The sequence below is a fragment of the Carcharhinus amblyrhynchos genome, chromosome 1 (genome assembly GCF_965287045.1).
Source record: "Carcharhinus amblyrhynchos chromosome 1, sCarAmb.v2.hapA, whole genome shotgun sequence".
Taxonomy (NCBI): Eukaryota; Metazoa; Chordata; class Chondrichthyes; order Carcharhiniformes; family Carcharhinidae; genus Carcharhinus; species Carcharhinus amblyrhynchos.
The window spans coordinates 140,808,053-140,825,016 of NC_137324.1; the positions used below are offsets into that span (position 1 = coordinate 140,808,053).

At 42.7% G+C, this 16,964-nt stretch overlaps 1 protein-coding gene across 4 annotated transcripts in view; it reads left to right on the forward strand.

Annotated features, from left to right (window-relative positions):
- Positions 1-16,964, forward strand: part of fstl5 (follistatin-like 5) — a 553,829-nt gene that overhangs the window by 386,308 nt on the left and 150,557 nt on the right. For all 4 annotated transcript variants that reach the window (XM_080193441.1, XM_080193448.1, XM_080193454.1 and 1 more), the window contains exon 7: positions 13,038-13,204. In XM_080193441.1, the coding sequence (XP_080049567.1) occupies positions 13,038-13,204 (167 nt within the window). The remainder of the gene's footprint in view (positions 1-13,037; positions 13,205-16,964) is intronic.

Sequence of the window (16,964 nt, forward strand, 5' to 3'; positions counted from 1 at the left end):
TGCACTCCCTCTAGAGCAAGAGCATCCTTCCTCAGAAAAGGAGGCCAAAACTGCACACAATATTCCAGGTGTGGCTTTACTAAAGCCCTGTATAACTGCAGGTATCCCTGCTCCTGTACACGAATCCTTTTGCTGTGAAGGCCAACATACCATCTGCCTTCTTTACTGCCTGCTGCACCTGCATGCTTACCTTCAGTGACTGGTCTATGAGGGCACCCAGGTTTAGGCTATTGAGTTGGATGATCAACCATGATCGTAATAAATGGCGGAGCAGGCTTGAAGGGCCAACTGGTCTCCTCCTCGTCCTATCTTCTATGTTTTTATGTTCACAAGTTCAAAGAAACTTTTGGACAACATTATTTACCGTTCATAAAAGCATGTTGACTTGGTTTGATTATATTCAGCTTTCATAGAATCATAGAATCCTTACAATGCAGAAGGCTGCCTGCACTGACAACAATCCCCTGCAAGCCCTATCCCTGTAACTTCATGTGTTCACCCTGCTAATCTCTAAACACTAAGGGACAATTTATCTGGCCAATCTACCTAACATCTTTGGAGCATCAGAGGAAACTGGATCACCTAAAGAGCACCCACGCAGACATGTGCAAACTCCACTCAGTCACTCACCCGAGGCCGGAATTGAACACAATCCAAAGATGTGCGGGGTTAGGTTGATTGGCCATGCTAAAAATTGCCCCTTAGTGTCCTGAGATGCGTAGGTTAGCGGGATTAGCGGGTAAATGTGTAGGGATATGGGGGTCGGGCCTGGGTGGGATTGTGGTTGGTGCAGACTCGATGGGCCCAGTGGCCTCTTTCTGCACTGTAGGGTTTCTATGATTCTATGACTCTGGGCCTGCTGCCTAAACAATTAGCTATTTCCACTTTGATTATTGACTCCAGCATTTTGCCAATAATAGATGTTAAACTAACTGGCCGAAAGTTCCCTCTGTTCTGTCTTTCTCCCTTTTTGAACAAGGGCATCACATTGGAAGTTTCCAATCTTCTGGTATTCTCCTAGAATTCAAGAAGGTCCAAAAAATTTCAACCAGAGGCTCCATTATGTTTGACTGTACTGGCTAACTTTATTTGCTGTGTGTCGATCCATCAGGGTCTGGCAATATATCAACAATTCACTACTTGCATGTCTCAGGCCAGAAGCATATGCTCATAATCCATTTAATCCTTGTTGCCAATGTAAAGATGCACCCTACAGATTTTATCAGAAACACAAAAGGTATTTATTAGCAAGGAAAATTTGTACAGAGGCTGGCCGCTGCCTGACTGTCCCAGTCCCTATATGTCTTCTGCATTCCTTCAGATTGTCTTCTACCTCGACCCCTTGGAATGATTATCCACTGTCAACCTAATTGGTCCCTCAAACCAGATGACCCTCTTCTGCTGTGTTGCCTATAAAGGGACAATCACCACACTTACCACATGATGAACTTATGGAATTCTCTACCACAAGAGACTGTGGAGACCAAATCACTGAATATAATTAAAGAAGGAAATAGGTAGATTTCTAGACTCTAAAGGTATCAAAGGTTATGAGAAGAGCATCAGAATATGGTGTTGAGAGGAACAGCCATGAGCTTGTTGAATGGATGAGCAGGGTCAAGGGCGGAATGGCCTATTCCTACTCCAGCTCCTAATTTCTATGTTTTTATGACTTGGAGGAAGTGTGGTTGATTAAATGTACATAAGGGACATGTGAAGTATCACAGATAGCATGTTTAGAGTTGGTCTCATGGCAGGCAGGAGTGAATGAATGACCACCAGGCAAAGCAAGAGAGCTAGCAGACAGTGCAGGAATATGCTGTACCATTCTGGATACTATTGCGGGGAATGGCCTTTCAGGCGAAAATACAAACAGCCAAATCCATTGACCATGGGTGGTCCTACTGCAGAGGGGAGGAGTAAAAAGTGTGGGAATGCAATAGTTATAGGGGATTCAATTGTAAGGAGAATAGATAGGCATTTCTGTGGCTGCATCAAGACTCCAGAATGGTATGTTGCCTCCCTGGTGCTAGGATCAAGGATGTCTCTGAAGTGGGGAGGGCAAATAGCCAGTGGTCATAGTATAGTTTGGTACAAACACAGATAAAAAAAAGGAATGAGGTCCTAAAAGCAGAATATAGAGAGCTAGGAAGCAAGCTGAAAAGTAGACTTCAAAGGCAGTGATCTCAGGTTTACTACTTGTGCCACGTGCTAGTCAGAGCAAAAACAGGATGTTGCATAGGATGAATATGTAGTTGAAAACTTGGTGACGCAGGCAGGTTTCAGATTCCTAAAGCATTGGAACCGGTTCTGGGGAGGTGGGATAGGTTACACTTGGGCGAGATCGAGACTTGGTGGGGTACTTCTCAAATGGTTGGGGAGAACTTAAATTAACATGGCATGGGAATGGGAAGCTTTGCAAGGATTCAGAGCAGGGGGAATTAAGAACAAGAGGAAAAGAGGAAGGAAAGTGATAAGCAGAGAAATCAGTTAAGGACTGAGTAAAAAAAAAGGAAAGGGAAAAGAAACATCAAATGTGCGCAGCTTTATGTTTTCTGCCTGAACGCTCAGAGCATTTGAAACAAAATGGATGAATTAGTTGCACAGATAGATGTAAAAGGGATATGATATAGTTGGCATTATGAGATGTGGCTTCAAGGTGAGCAAAAGTGAGAACCAAACACTGAGGGTTCTTCAGTGCTTAGAAAGGACAGACAGAAAGAAAAAGTTAGTGAAGTTGTATTGTTGATTAAAAAGTATATTGATATCATATTGAGGAAAGATATCAGAATAGATAATGTGGAGTCTGTATGTGTCAAGTTAAGAAACAACAAGGGACAAAAAACATTGTTGGGATGGTATACAGACCACCAAAGTGTTGTGATAATGTCGGAAAAAGCATTAGACAAGAAATCAGAGATGCATGTGTTAAAGGAACATTTGTGATTATGGGTGACTTTAATCTGCACATAGTTTGGGAGAGTCAATACAGGAGGAATTTCTGGAGTGCATACAGGATGGCAATATGTTGAGGAAGCAACAAGGGAGCAGGCCATCTTGGGTTAGTTGTGACAGAACCCTTGGGGGAGGGTGACCATAATATGGTAGAATGCTTTGTAAAAGGTGGATAATAATGTAGTTGATTCTGAGACCAGGGCCTGAATCTCAATAAAGTTAACTACGATGGTATGAGGTATGAATTGGCCATGATGGACTGGAAAACATTACTGAAAGGAAAGACAGTGGACAGGCAATGGCAGGTATTTGAAGAACGAATAGGTGAACTCCAGAAGTTGTTTATTCCTGTTTGGCACAATATAGGAAAGGGAATTGTGGCCAAACCATGGCTTACAGATTCAAGGAAGAAGCATACAAATTGGCAAGAAAAAGCAATAGGCCTGAGGATTAGGAGCAGTTTAAAATTCAGCAAAGGAGGACCAAGGGATTGATTAAGAAGGAAAAAATTGAGTATGAAAGTAAGCTACCAGGGAAAATAAAAGCTGATTATAAAAGTAATATGTAAAGAGAAAAAGATTGACAAAAACTAATGTAGGCCCCTTATAGTCAGAAACAAGAGAATTTATAATGGGAAATAAAGAAACGGCTGAGGAATTAAACTTTTATTTTGCTTCAGTCTTCACAAAGTAAGACATGAATAATGTACCAGAAGTGCGAAGAGAAACATGTTTTAGTGAGGAGTGGAAGGAAGTCAGCATTAGTAAAGAAATGATTTTGGAGAAATTGATGGGATTGAAGGTGGATAAATCTCCAGGTCCTGATAATCTTCATCTCAGAGTATTTAAGGAAGCGGCCCTGGAAATAATAGATCCGTTGGTAGTTATTTTTCAAAATTTTTTGGACTCTGGAATAGTTCCTACAGATTGAAGGGTAGCTAGTGTTCAAAATGTGTGATAGGGAGAAAACAGTGAACTATAGACCAATGAGCCTAACATCAGCACTAGGGAAGTTGCTATCAAGGATTTCAGAACTCAGCATTTGGAAGGCAGTATAATCAGACAAAATCAACATGGGGTTACAAACATGGTTGATGAATTATTGGAATTTTTTGAGGATGTAACTAGTAGAGTTGACCAAGGAGAACCAGTGGATGTGGCTTATTAGACTTTCAGAAGGCTTTTGACATAGTCTCACACAACAGACTACTATGTAAAGTTCAAGCACATGGGATTGCAGGTAAAGTCTTGAAATGGATAGAAAGCTGGTTAGCAGATTGGAAGCAAAGAATTAGCATAATCGGGCCTTTTTCTGATTGGCAGTCAGTAACATAGGCGTTTCACAGGGATCTGTGCTAGGACCCCAACTGTTCACATTATTAATGATTTAGAATAAGGAACAATGCATTATCTCCAAATTTGCAGATGATACAAAGTTTGGTGGGAGGGTGAGCTGTGAGGAGGATTGAGGCGGCACTGTAGTTAGCACTGCTGCCTCAACGCCAGGGACCCAGATTCGATTCCCAGCTTGGATCACTGTCTGTGTGGAGCTTGCACATTCTCCCTGTGTCTGTGTGGGTTTCCTTTGGGTGCTCCATTTTTCCCCACAGTCCAAAGATGTGCAGGTTAGGTGAATCGGCCATGCTAAATTATCCCTTAGTGTCAGGGGAACTAGCCAGGGTAAATGCATGGGGTTAAGCGGATAAGGCTTGGCTGGGATTGTGGTCGGCGCAGACTCGATGGGCTGTAGGATCCTATGATTCTATGCAGTGATGTTTCAGCATGATTTGGACAGGCTGAGTATGTGGGCATCTGCATGGCAGTATAATGTGGATAAATGTGAGGTTATCCACTTTGGTAGCAATAATAGGAAGACAGATTATTACTGGAATGATTGTAAATTCATAGAATCTCTACAATGCAGAAGGAGGCCATTCGGCTCATTGATTCTGCACTGACCTCAATCCCACCGAGATTTTATTCCCATAACCTCACATATTTACACTGTTAATCCCCTAATACAAGGGTCAATTTAGCATGGCCAATGAATCTGACATGTACATCTTTAGACTGTGACCATAAGAACATAAGAACATAAGAACATAAGAAATAGGGGCAGGAGTAGGCCATCTGGCCCTTCGAGCCTGCCCCGCCATTCAATAAGATCATGGCTGATCTGTCGTGGCTCAGTTCCACTTTCCGGCCCTCTCCCCATAACCCTTAATCCCCTCTCTTATCAAAAACCCATCAACCCGCTTCTTGAAAATATTTAGCGAGGCAGCCTCCACCACTTCAACGGGCAGAGAATTCCAGAGATTCACCACCCTTTGAGTGAAGAAGTTCCTCCTCAACTCCGTTCTAAAACGCCTCCCCTTTATCTTGAGGCTGTGCCCCCTAGTCCTACTGTCTTTTTTGAGCGGGAAGAGTCTCTCCACCTCTATCCTATCCATCCCATTCATCATCTTATACGTCTCAATGAGATCTCCCCTCATTCTTCTAAACTCTAACGAGTACAAGCCTAGTTTATTCAGCCTCTCCTCATAGCTCAACCCCCTCAACTCCGGTATCAGCCTAGTAAACCTCCTCTGCACTCCCTCCAAGGCCAAAACATCTTTGCGCAGGTGCGGCGCCCAAAACTGCACACAGTACTCCAACTGCGGCCTCACCAATGCCCTATACAGCTGCAGCAAGACCTCCCTACTTTTATATTCAATCCCCCTCGCTATGAAGGCCAGCATCCCATTCGCCTTCCTGACCACCTGCTGCACCTGCAAGCTGGGTTTTTGCGACTCATGCACAAGGACCCCGAGGTCCCTCTGCACCGTCGCCTGCTGCAGTTTTTCGCCATGTAAGAAATAGTCCTTCCTACCATTATTCCTACCAAAGTGGACCACCTCACACTTGCCAACATTAAATTCCATTTGCCATTTCCTGGCCCATTCGCCCAGCCTATCTAGATCCTTCTGCAGACTCTCCACACCCTCCGCACAATTTGCCGTTCCCCCAATCTTTGTGTCATCCGCAAATTTCGACACCATACACTCGGTTCCCTCCTCCAGATCATCTATATAAATGGTAAAAAGTTTCTGCCAAGCATCTTGTAAACACGGCTGCTATTGTTCGTCGGTGGTGGGGGGCATTGAATGTTTGCAGAAGGGATAGCAATCAAGTGGGTTGGATGGTGTCCCAGCTTGCCCAGTGTTGTTGGAACTGCACTCATCCAGACAAATGGAGAGTATTCCATCACACTCCTAACTGGTGCCTTGTGGACAGTTTTGGGGCTTGGGCTTGTCATGAGGTCAGCAGGATTCCTAGTCTGATTGCTCTTGTAGCCGCAGTATTTATACAGCTAGTTCAGTTTCAGTATGTCAATAGAGGTGGTTCAGCAATGGGAATGCCATTGAATATCAAGGAGCAACCAGAAACCAGAACACCTAGAGGAAACCCATGCAGACATGGGCAGAATGAGCAAATTTCACACAGACAATGACCCGAGGCTGGAATTGAACCCAGGTCTCTGGCACAGTGAAGCAGCAATGCTAAGCACTGCACCACCATGCCACCCGATATTCTACAAGACCTTGGAATCCTCTTGCATCAGTCGCTGAAAATGAGGGTGCAGGTGCAGGAGGCTGAAATGAAGGCAAATGGTATGTTGGTTTTCATAGTTTTTTCTGATTTGATTTATTATTGTCATATGTATGAGTATACAGTGAAAAGTATTGTTTCTTGCATGCCATACAAACAAAAGCATACCATTTGTACAGAAAGAAAGGGGCGAGTGCAGAATGTAGTGTTAGTCATAGTTAGGGTGTAGAGAAAGATCAACTTAGTGCGAGGTAGGTCCATTCAAAAGTTTGATGACCACAGGGAAAAACTGTTCTTGAGTCGGTTGGTCGGTTCGTGGACCTCAGACTTTTATATCTTTTTCCCAATGGAAGAAGGTGGAAGAGAATATGTCCAGGGTCCAGGGTAATGATTGGGAAGAGGGAACTGAATGTATTATCTCCAAATTTGCAAATGTTAGGAAGTTGGGTGGGAGGGTGAACTATGGGGAGGATACAGAGATGCTTCAGCTGTGATTTGGACAAACTGAGTGTGTGGGCTTATTCCTGTAACACAACATATTTACCCTGCTAATCTCCAGCAATAGGGTCAATTTAGCATGGCCAATCAACCTAACACACACATCTTTAAACTGTCAGAGGAAACCAGAGACTTGGAGGAAATCCACGCAGACACAGTGAGAATGTATAAACTCCACACAGACAGTGACCCAAGGTGGGATGTTTTCTGAGGCAGCGGGAAGTGTAGATGGAGTCAATGAAGATGGAGGCTGGTTTGCATAATGGATTGGGCTACATTCATAACCTTTTGTAGTTTCTTGAGTAGAGCAGGAATGATACCAAACTGTGATACAAGCAGAAAGAATATTTTCTATGGTGCAACGGTAAAAATTAATGAGTCGTAACTGACGTGCCAAATTTCCTTAGTCTTCTGAGGAAGTAGAGGCATTGGTGGGCTTTCTTAACTATAGTGTCAGCATGAGGGGACCAGGACAGGTTGTTGGTGATCTGGACACCTAAAAACTTGAAGCTCTCAATCATTTCTACTTTGTCCCCATTGATGTAGAGAGAGGCATGTTCTCCAGTATGCTTCCTGAAGTCGATAACAATCTCCTTCGTTTTGTTGACACTGAGGGAGAGATTATTGCCAGTTCACCAGATTCTCTATCTCATTCCTGTATTCTGTCTCATCATAAGAACATAAGAAATAGGAACAGGAGTAGGCTATCTAGCCCCTCGAGCCTGCCCTGCCATTCAATAAGATCACGGCTGATCTGAAAGTGGTTCATTTCCACTTACCCGCCTGCTCTCCATAACCCTTAATTCCCTTATTGATCAGAAATCTATCGACCTGTGACTTAAACATATTCAACGAGGTAGCCTCCACCGCTTCAATGGGCAGAGAATTCCAGAGATTCACTACCCTCTGAGAGAAGAAGTTCCTCCTCAACTCTGTTCTAAACTGACTCCCCTTTATTTTGAGGCTGTGTCCTCTAGTTCTTGTTTCCTTTCTAAGTGAAAAGAATCTCTCTGCCTCTACCCTATCTAGCCCCTTCATTATCTTATATGTTTCTATAAGATCACCCCTTAGCCTTCTAAACTCCAATGAATACAGGCCCAATCTACTCAATCTCTCCTCATAAGCTAACCCCCTCATCTCCGATATCAACCTGGTGAATCTTCTCTGTACTCCCTCCAAGGCCAATATATCCTTTCGCAAATAAGGGGACCAAAATTGCACACAGTATTCTAGTTGTAGCCTCATCAGTACCTTGTACAACTGCAGCAAGACCTCCCTGCTTTTATATTCCATCCCCCTCGCAATAAAGGCCAACATTCCATTCGCCTTCTTGATCACCTGCTGCACCTGCAGACTGAGTTTTTGCGATTTATGCACAAGGACCCCCAGATCCCTCTGCACAGTAGCATGTTGTAATTTTTCACCATTTAAATAATAGTCCATTTTACTATTATTCCTTCCAAGGTGGATAACATCACACTTGCCAACATTATACTCCATCTGCCAGGTCCTCACCCACTCACTCAGCCTATCCAAATCTCTCTGCAGACTTTCCGCGCCCTCCACACAATTTGCTTTCCCACTCATCTTTGTGTCATCAGCAAACTTTGTTACCCTACACTTGGTCCCCTCCTCCAGATCGTCTACGTATATGGTAAACAGTTGAGGCCCTAGCACTGATCCCTGCAGCACGCCACTAGTCACCAACTGCCAACTAGGAAAGCACCCACTTATTTCAACTCTCTGCTTCCTGTTAGATAGCCAATCCTCAATCCACACTAACACTTTGCCCCCAACTCTGTGTACCTTAATCTTCTGCAGCAACCTTTTGTGAGGCACCTTATCGAATGCCTTTGGAAATCTAAAAACACCACATCTACTGGTTCCCCTCTGTCAACCACACTTGTTACATCTTCATAAAAATCCAGTATATTCATCAAACATGACTTTCCCTTCATGAATCCATGCTGCATCTGCTTGATCAAACCATTCTTTTCCAGGTGTCCTGTTATTTATTCTTTAATGATGGATTCCAGCATTTTCCCGACTACGGACATTAAGCTAACCGGCCTGTAGTTAACTGCCTTTTGTCTATCTCCTTTTTTAAACAGCGGTGTAACATTAGCTATTTTCCAATCAGCCGGCACTTCCCCAGAGTCCGGTGAATTTTGATAAATTACTACAAACGCATCTGCTATTACATCTGCCATTTCTTTCAATACCCAGAGATGCTTTCCATCTGGGCCCGGGGACTTGTCTACCTTTAGTCCCATTAGTCTACCAAGCACTACCTCTTTAGTAATAGTAATCAATTTAAGGACCTCATTCCCGACAGTCCCACGACCGTTAATGTTCGGTAAGCTATTTGTGTCCTCTACTGTGAAGACCGACACAAAAAACTTGTTTAAGGCCTTGGCCATTTCCTCGTTTCTGATTATTAACTCCCCCTTCTTGTTTTCTAAGGGTCCAACATTTACTTTAGCCACTCTTCTCCTTTTTATATATTTGTAAAAACTTTTACTATCAGTTTTTACATTTTGCACTAGCTTAGTTTCATAATCTATCTTTCCTTTCTTTATCACTTTCTTAGTCGTTCTTTGTTGTCATTGTTTGAGATTTGACCCACTACAGTGGTGTCGTTGTCAGACTTGAAAATTGAGTTGATGGAAAATTTGGCCACATAGTCATAGGTGGATAATGAGTATAGTAGGTGGCTGAGGAACAGCCTTGTGGGGCACCGGTGCTGCGGATGATTGTGGAGGAAAGTGTTGTTGCCCATCCTTACTGATTGTGGTCTAAGGGTTCAGAGTCCAGTCGCAGAGGGATGAGCTGAGCCCAGGCTACAGAGTTGGGAGATATAGTGAGAGGAGTTGAGTATAGAGATAGAGATATTTTGCTGCAATTGTATTGAGCCATAGAGAAACTTACACCATGGAAGCAGGCCCTTCGGCCCAATTTGTCCATGCTGCCTGGTTCTTACCATTAAGCTAGTTCCAATTTCCCACGTTTGGCCCATGTCCCTCTATACCAATTTTGTGCATGTAAGTGTCTAAATGCTTTTTAAAGGACAAAATTGTACCTGCCTCTACTCCCTCTGGCAGCTTGTTTCAGAGATTCATCTCCATCTGTGTAAAAAATATAGGGTGTTGGTGAGGCCACACCTGGATTGTTGCAAAGAACAAAGACCAAAAACAGCCTGGGAAACAGGGCCTTCAGCCCAACGAGCCCGCGCCGCCATTTTAACATTACCAGTCCCCCCCTCCACCCATGACCCTTATCTATTGTTTTATGGCCATCTACATTGAGGGAAAATAATTTAGGGACAATTTATTACTGCCAATCAGCCTAATAGCACATCTTTGGGGTGTGGGAGGAAACTGGAGCACCCGGAGAAAACCCACGCAAGCACGGGGAGAATGCGCAAACTCCCACAGACACCGGCCCAAATCCATGTGTCTGCACAGCAATCAGCGATAGTCACTGAGCTGTCGTCTTGTCCAGTTTAAGCACACACTAACGACATGAAGCACTAGGCCAATCTCAAACAATCAAGAGCAGCCCAAGTACAACCCATCGCGTGTATGCCCCTCATTGGACAACAAGGCGGACCGACTTAAAACCTGTGAATGAAAAGAGAAAAAACATTATTATCATGCCTTATCCATTTACCTTACCTGGGACGCCCCAATGCTAATGAACCTTATTTAAAACAATCTCCTATATCCACCCATCTCCAACCCACTCATGTGCCTGTCTAAGTTACTCTTAAACAACTCTAGCGTGCTTGCCTCCACCACCTTGCTTGGCAGAGCATTCCATACCCCCAGTACCCTCTGTGTGAAAAACCTCCCTCTAATATCTGTGTTATAACTCTCCCCCCTCACCTTAAGCCCATGGCCCCTCGTACAATGTGTCTCTAACATAGGAAATAGCTTACCTCTGTTTACCCTATCTATACCCTTCATAATCTTATATACCTCTATTAGATCCCCCCTCAGTCGCCGTCTTTCAAGGGAAAACAGCCCCAATTTGTTCAATATTTCCTCATAACCCAGTCCTTCCATACCAGGCAACATCTTGGTAAACCTCCTCTGCACTGCCTCCAGAGTCTCCGCTTCCTTCCGGTAATAAGGCGACCAGAACTGGATGCAGTACTCCAAATGCGGCCTAACCAACGTTCTATACAACTGCAACATTAGACTCCAGCTCTTATACTCTATACCCCTTCCTATAAAGGCTAACATACCATAGGCTTTCTTCACAACCTTCTCCACTTGTACTGCCACCTTCAAAGACTTGTGCACTTGCACCCCCAGGTCTCGCTGTGTTTCTATACTCCTTACGGGCTTACCCTTTATCATATAACTCCCCCCTACATTATTCTGGCCAAAATGCATCACCTCACATTTATCCCAATTAAACTCCATTTGCCATATATCTGCCCAATATACCAGCCTATCAATATCCCATTGTATTGCCAGACACTGCTCCTCACTGCCCGCCAATCCAGCCATCTTGCTGTCATCAGCAAATTTGCTGATCACACCGCTTACTCCCTCTTCCAAGTCATTTATACATACTACAAAGAGAAGAGGTCCCAGTACTGAGCCCAGCGGCACACCACTAGTGACAGACCTCCAGCTAGAAAAGGACCCTTCCACTACTACTCTCTGTCTCCTCTTTGCAAGCCAGTTCTCCACCCATCTAGATACCTAGCCACATATCCCATGAGCCTTAATCTTTTCTACCAACCTACCATGAGGGCAGTTTTGGTGTCTTTGTCTGAAGAAGGATGCCCTTGCTATAGAGGGAGTACAGTGAAGGTTTCCCAGCCGATTTCTGGAATGGCAGGTCTGTCATATGAGGAGAGACTAAGTTGGTTAGGATTATATTCACTGGAGTTTAGAAGAGTAAGAAAGGATCTAATAGAAAGTTATAAAATTCTAACACAGTTAGACAGGGTAGATTCAGAAAGAATGTTTCCAATGATGGGAAAGTCCAGACCTAGGAGTCATAGTTTGAGGGTAACCTTTTAAAACTGAGCTGAAGAGAAATTTCTTCATCCAGAGGATGGTGAATGTGTGGACTTCACTGCCACAGGAAGTAGTTAAGGCCAAAATGTTGTTTGATGTCAAGAAAAAATCAGATATAGTTCTTGGGGCTAAAGGGATCAGGGATCTGCAGGGAAGGACGGGGGGGTGGGGGGATCAGGATATTGAATTTGATAGTCAGCCATGATCAAAATGAAAGGCAGAGCAGGCTCAAAGGGCTGAATGGCCACTCCTGCCTCTAGTTTCTGTTTCTATAAATAAATACATTTTAATTATTGAATATGAAGATATTTTCTGTTGCAACTGTCTCAAAGCAAGAGTGTGAAAAAGTAAATGTTAATTATTATGTTTGATTGGAGGAATTTATACCCTATAACTTCTGTCAAAATATTGTACTTGAGTATAATCTATGTTTATTAAAATAATTCTTTACAGTGTAGTATCAACTTACGTCACTGGTAAAATATATCTAGAATTTTAAGCAACTCTGAATATTTAAAATGTGTTCTTCTAGTTAATTTTCTCACTCCTCCACAACTCATTGCCAAAGCAATATGCTTTGACAAATGATATTAATCCACCAAAATTTTGAAAAGATCTCATAGAGTCATAGAGGTTTACAGCATGGAAACAGGCCCTTTGGTCCAACTTGTCCATGCTGCCCTTTTTTTTAATGACTAAGCTCGTCCCAATTGCCAGCGATTGGCCCAAATTACTTGATACCATTCTTACTTATATGTCTTTCTAAATGCTTTTTAAAAGACAAATTTTACCCGCCTTTACTACAACGTCTTGAAAGTTTAAATTGTTGAAAGCTGACCGCTCTATTTTGAAGGTTTTTGTTGATGCGTTGCCTGCAAGGGAAAATTTTGAAAATCGTTGACAATTTTGATTTTGTGTGGGCAGAGTATGTTAATTAACCTCAAATAATGTATCATTCTCCCAGAGGTGATTCAGCTGAGTTTGGCAGAAGATCAAAAAATGATGATGACCACGGCAACAGTGGGACAAAGTGCAGTCTTAACATGCTCAATTCAAGGAATCCTGAGACCCCCAATAATTTGGAAACGCAATAACATTATTCTCAACAATTTGGATCTTGAAGATATCAGTGTAAGTAATATATTGGAGATAAATGTTTCTTTACTTTGTAAAAGATTAAACTTCCATCACAATTTTACTGCCCTTTCAATTACAGTTATCCAGCCATGGAGAAAATTTCCTTTACGTGCTTTTGGACCACTTCCCTGGTACACACCCCACAATCTTACGCTCTTTATTGATGGTTTGTTGATGTGGGTACCAAGCAAGTGAAGCTACGAGTGTGCTTTTATGAGGTATTAAATGAGTACTTTGCATCAGTATTCACCAAAGAAGAGCTTGGTGGATGATGAGTCTGGGAATGGCTGTGTCGATAGTTTGAATCATGTTGCGATCAAAAAGGAGGTATTGGAGTCCTTGACAAACATGAAGGTAGACAAGTCCTTATATCAGGGTAGGGAAATTATTGGAGAGGATTTTTCGAGACAGGATTTACTCCCACTTGGAAAGAAGTGGGTGTATTAGCGAGAAGCAACATGGTTTTGTGAAGCGGAGCTCGTGTCTCACTAACTTGATCGAGTTTTTCGAAGAAGTGACGAAGATGATTGATGAGGTTGGAGAAACTTAGTTTGTTCTCACTGGAACAACGGATGTTGAAGGGTGACCTGATAGCTGTCTACAAGGTTATGAGGAGAATGGACAGCATGAATAGTCAGAAGTTTTTTCCCAGGTGGAAGAGTCAATTACTAGGGGGCATAGGTTTTAAGTGTAAGGAGCAAAGTTTAAAGAAGATTTACAAGGCAAATTTTTTACACGGAGGGTGGTGAATGCCTGGAACTTGCTGCCTCGGGAGGTAGTGGAAGCAGATACGATAGTGACTTTTAAGGGGTGTGTTGACAAATACATGAAGAGGATGGGAATGGAGGGATATGGTCACCAGAAGAGGAACATGGTTGGTGCAGGCTTGGAGGGCCAAAGAGCAGTTCCTGTGCTGTAATTTTCTTTGTTCTTTGTTTTGTAAAATTGAAATTTACTTCAATTCTTACTATTCAATTATAATTAGAACTATTCATTGCAATTGAAAATGCGAATTGGTTTGTTGTACAGTACTTCCACTGTTCACCATGCCCTCGATCGCGGAATTATGGTTCGCAACTCTCAAACTTCACTCATCCATGATTCACAGTATTAAACTGCTTTCCAGTGCAGCATGACACATGCGATATTTCATGGTACTTTCCTGTAAATGTGTTTTGCAAGTTTCTTCCGGAGAAAATCTTCCCCTCATGTTAAATAGTGCTAATTTTTCCATAAACATTGCAACTTTGAATTGGAATCATATTGCCACTCTGGTCCTAGCTTCCGACCTGGAAATCCAGTCCTTCCAACTCAGGTCAGGCAGGAACTGTTTAGGGCAATGCCTTCCTGTGAGCCCTTCAGTTGAGTGCTGCACAGTCAAATGTAAGCAAGCCACACCCTCTCTTTTCAGAGAATTATATCCTGATTGCAGAAGGAGGCCATTCCCTGCCCCCCATCCCCCATTCCCCCCTCCAAACCTATACATCTTGGGACACTAAGGGATAATTTGCAGGCTAACTAACCTAACCTGCACAACTTTGGACTGTGGAAGAAACTGGAGCATCTGAAGGAAACCCGCACAGACATGGGGAGAATGTTCAAACTCCACACAGACAGTTACCCAAGGTGGGAATGGAACCCGGGTCCCTGGTGCTGTGAGACAGCAGTGCTAATGACAGTGCCGCTTTACAGGACTAGCTGCTGTAAAGCAAGTAAGGTCCAGCTGCTTTCAAGCCAGGATGAAGGTAAGTTTGTAAGTTAAGCGGGTAGGATTGGTGGGGTTCAGTTGTGGGAATTATGTAGGGTTGGGCAGTCAGTTGCTGTCAGTCCGTGGGAGATCCAGTTGAGAAATGGGGTCAGTTGATCAGGAGGTGAGGGTCTGGTGGTTTGGGGTGAAAGTTGGGGGGTTCAGTGGGAGGTTGGTCAGAGAAGATGATTTGATTTATTATTGTCACGTGTAGTAGCATACAGTGAAAAGTGTTGTTTCTTGCATGCTATAGAGACAAAGCATACTGTTCATAGAGAAGAAAAGGAGATTGTGCAGAGTGTTACAGTCATAACTGGAATGTAGAGAAAAATCAACTTAGTGCAAGAAGGGTCCATTCAAAAGTCTCATGGCAGCGGGGAAGAAGCTGTTCTTGAGTCGGTTGGTATGTGACCTCAAACTTTCGTAGGTAGAAGAGAGTATGTTCAGGGTGCTGACGTTACAAATATGGATAGGCTCCTGGTTTTGACAGGAATTTAATTTGTGGACAAATACCTTATATGATCAAATGTCACAAAAATTGTTTAGGGAAATGTTCTGTCCTCACGGCTTTTATGACACAAATGGGTCTGATAAAACAGACTGTAGCAGATACACTGCTAACTGTACAATGAGATCGTACAGGCACAAGCCAGCTCCGGGAATATGGGAGAAGATTGGGATCCAGAAATTGTGAGATTGGAAATCTCTTCAATATCTGTAACAGGAATAAGGACATGTAGAGTGGTAACAGAAAAATGAGCCCCAGAAATGCCCGGGGTATGATTAATCCATGTTTTCGATGTGACTCTAAATTTCATTATGCCCTCAACTGTCTGAAATGATCAAATAGAGTGTTTGAAGCTACACATGACATGGAAGAATCGGAAAAGGAAAAAGACAGTGACTATAAAGAAGGCATTGACTTAATAATAAGAAGTTTTACTCCTGTAATGAAAGTTTTGGTTGCAGAGTCCTTAAATTGTGATGTGATGGACAGTTGTACATCTGCCCTGTGTGGAATTAATCTGGATTCTTTAAATACTGAAAATCAGGACAAGGTTAAAGAATTTCCACAAGTTTCTGGTTTGGGGGTAATAATAACCTGAAGCCATTGAAAAGCGTGGTGATCTCTTGTAATATTGCCGGAGTGAATCATTTCCTTAGCACAGATGTGAGATACCTTCTGAGTGGACTGTCGATGAAGAAAGCATACATGAAAATGGATATGGCAACAGTTTTTGGTAAAACAGTGGACTTACAATTTACACGGTCAGGACCCTATTGTACTCCATTATTGACAAATAATTTTTCAGATAAAGAGGAAGTGCTTTAGCATCCAGAAATGGGACTTTAGCCGATTGTGTTAAAGCTGCAATGACATTTTGCGCACCTGTCTCCTTGAAGGCTGCAAAATTAATTAAAAGTTGCAAGGGTAAGAGATAGGCTTGCACGGAAAAGGTGCTTCCTGATGGAACTTATAAGGCAAAGACCAGGCTTGTGCCAAGGGGATTTGGAGAAAATTTAGAAGGCCAGGATTTAAGGGTGGATTCATCTATGGCAAGAAAGGTTATTTTAAAGATCTTCTTGGCTCTGTTAACTACAAAGGCCTGGGAATGCAAATCTATAGATGTTAAAGTTGCCTTTTTGCAGGGGTTTCAGCTTCAGACATACATTTTTCTACGTCCTCCTGAAGAGGCAGCTATCACAGAAAGGGTACTCAGGAAGTCAAATAAATGTGTATATGGGCTAAATGATGCATCTAGAGTTTGGTATTTTTCAAGAAGGTTGGCTTTGTTAACTGTTCCTGTTAAAACAGACGTTATTAAGGATATCTTTCTGTGAATGCATGTTTTCTTTTCTTCAAGAAATATAAATAAAAAAAGGAAGGCGAAATAGAGTGTGTTTTCTGTTTTCTATTTTTCTGTGGGAACAATATTCATTTTTTTTCTCCAAGGAAGGGGACACTGTTAGGAATAAGTTAACAGGCCCTCCAATTAAGTCCTTATT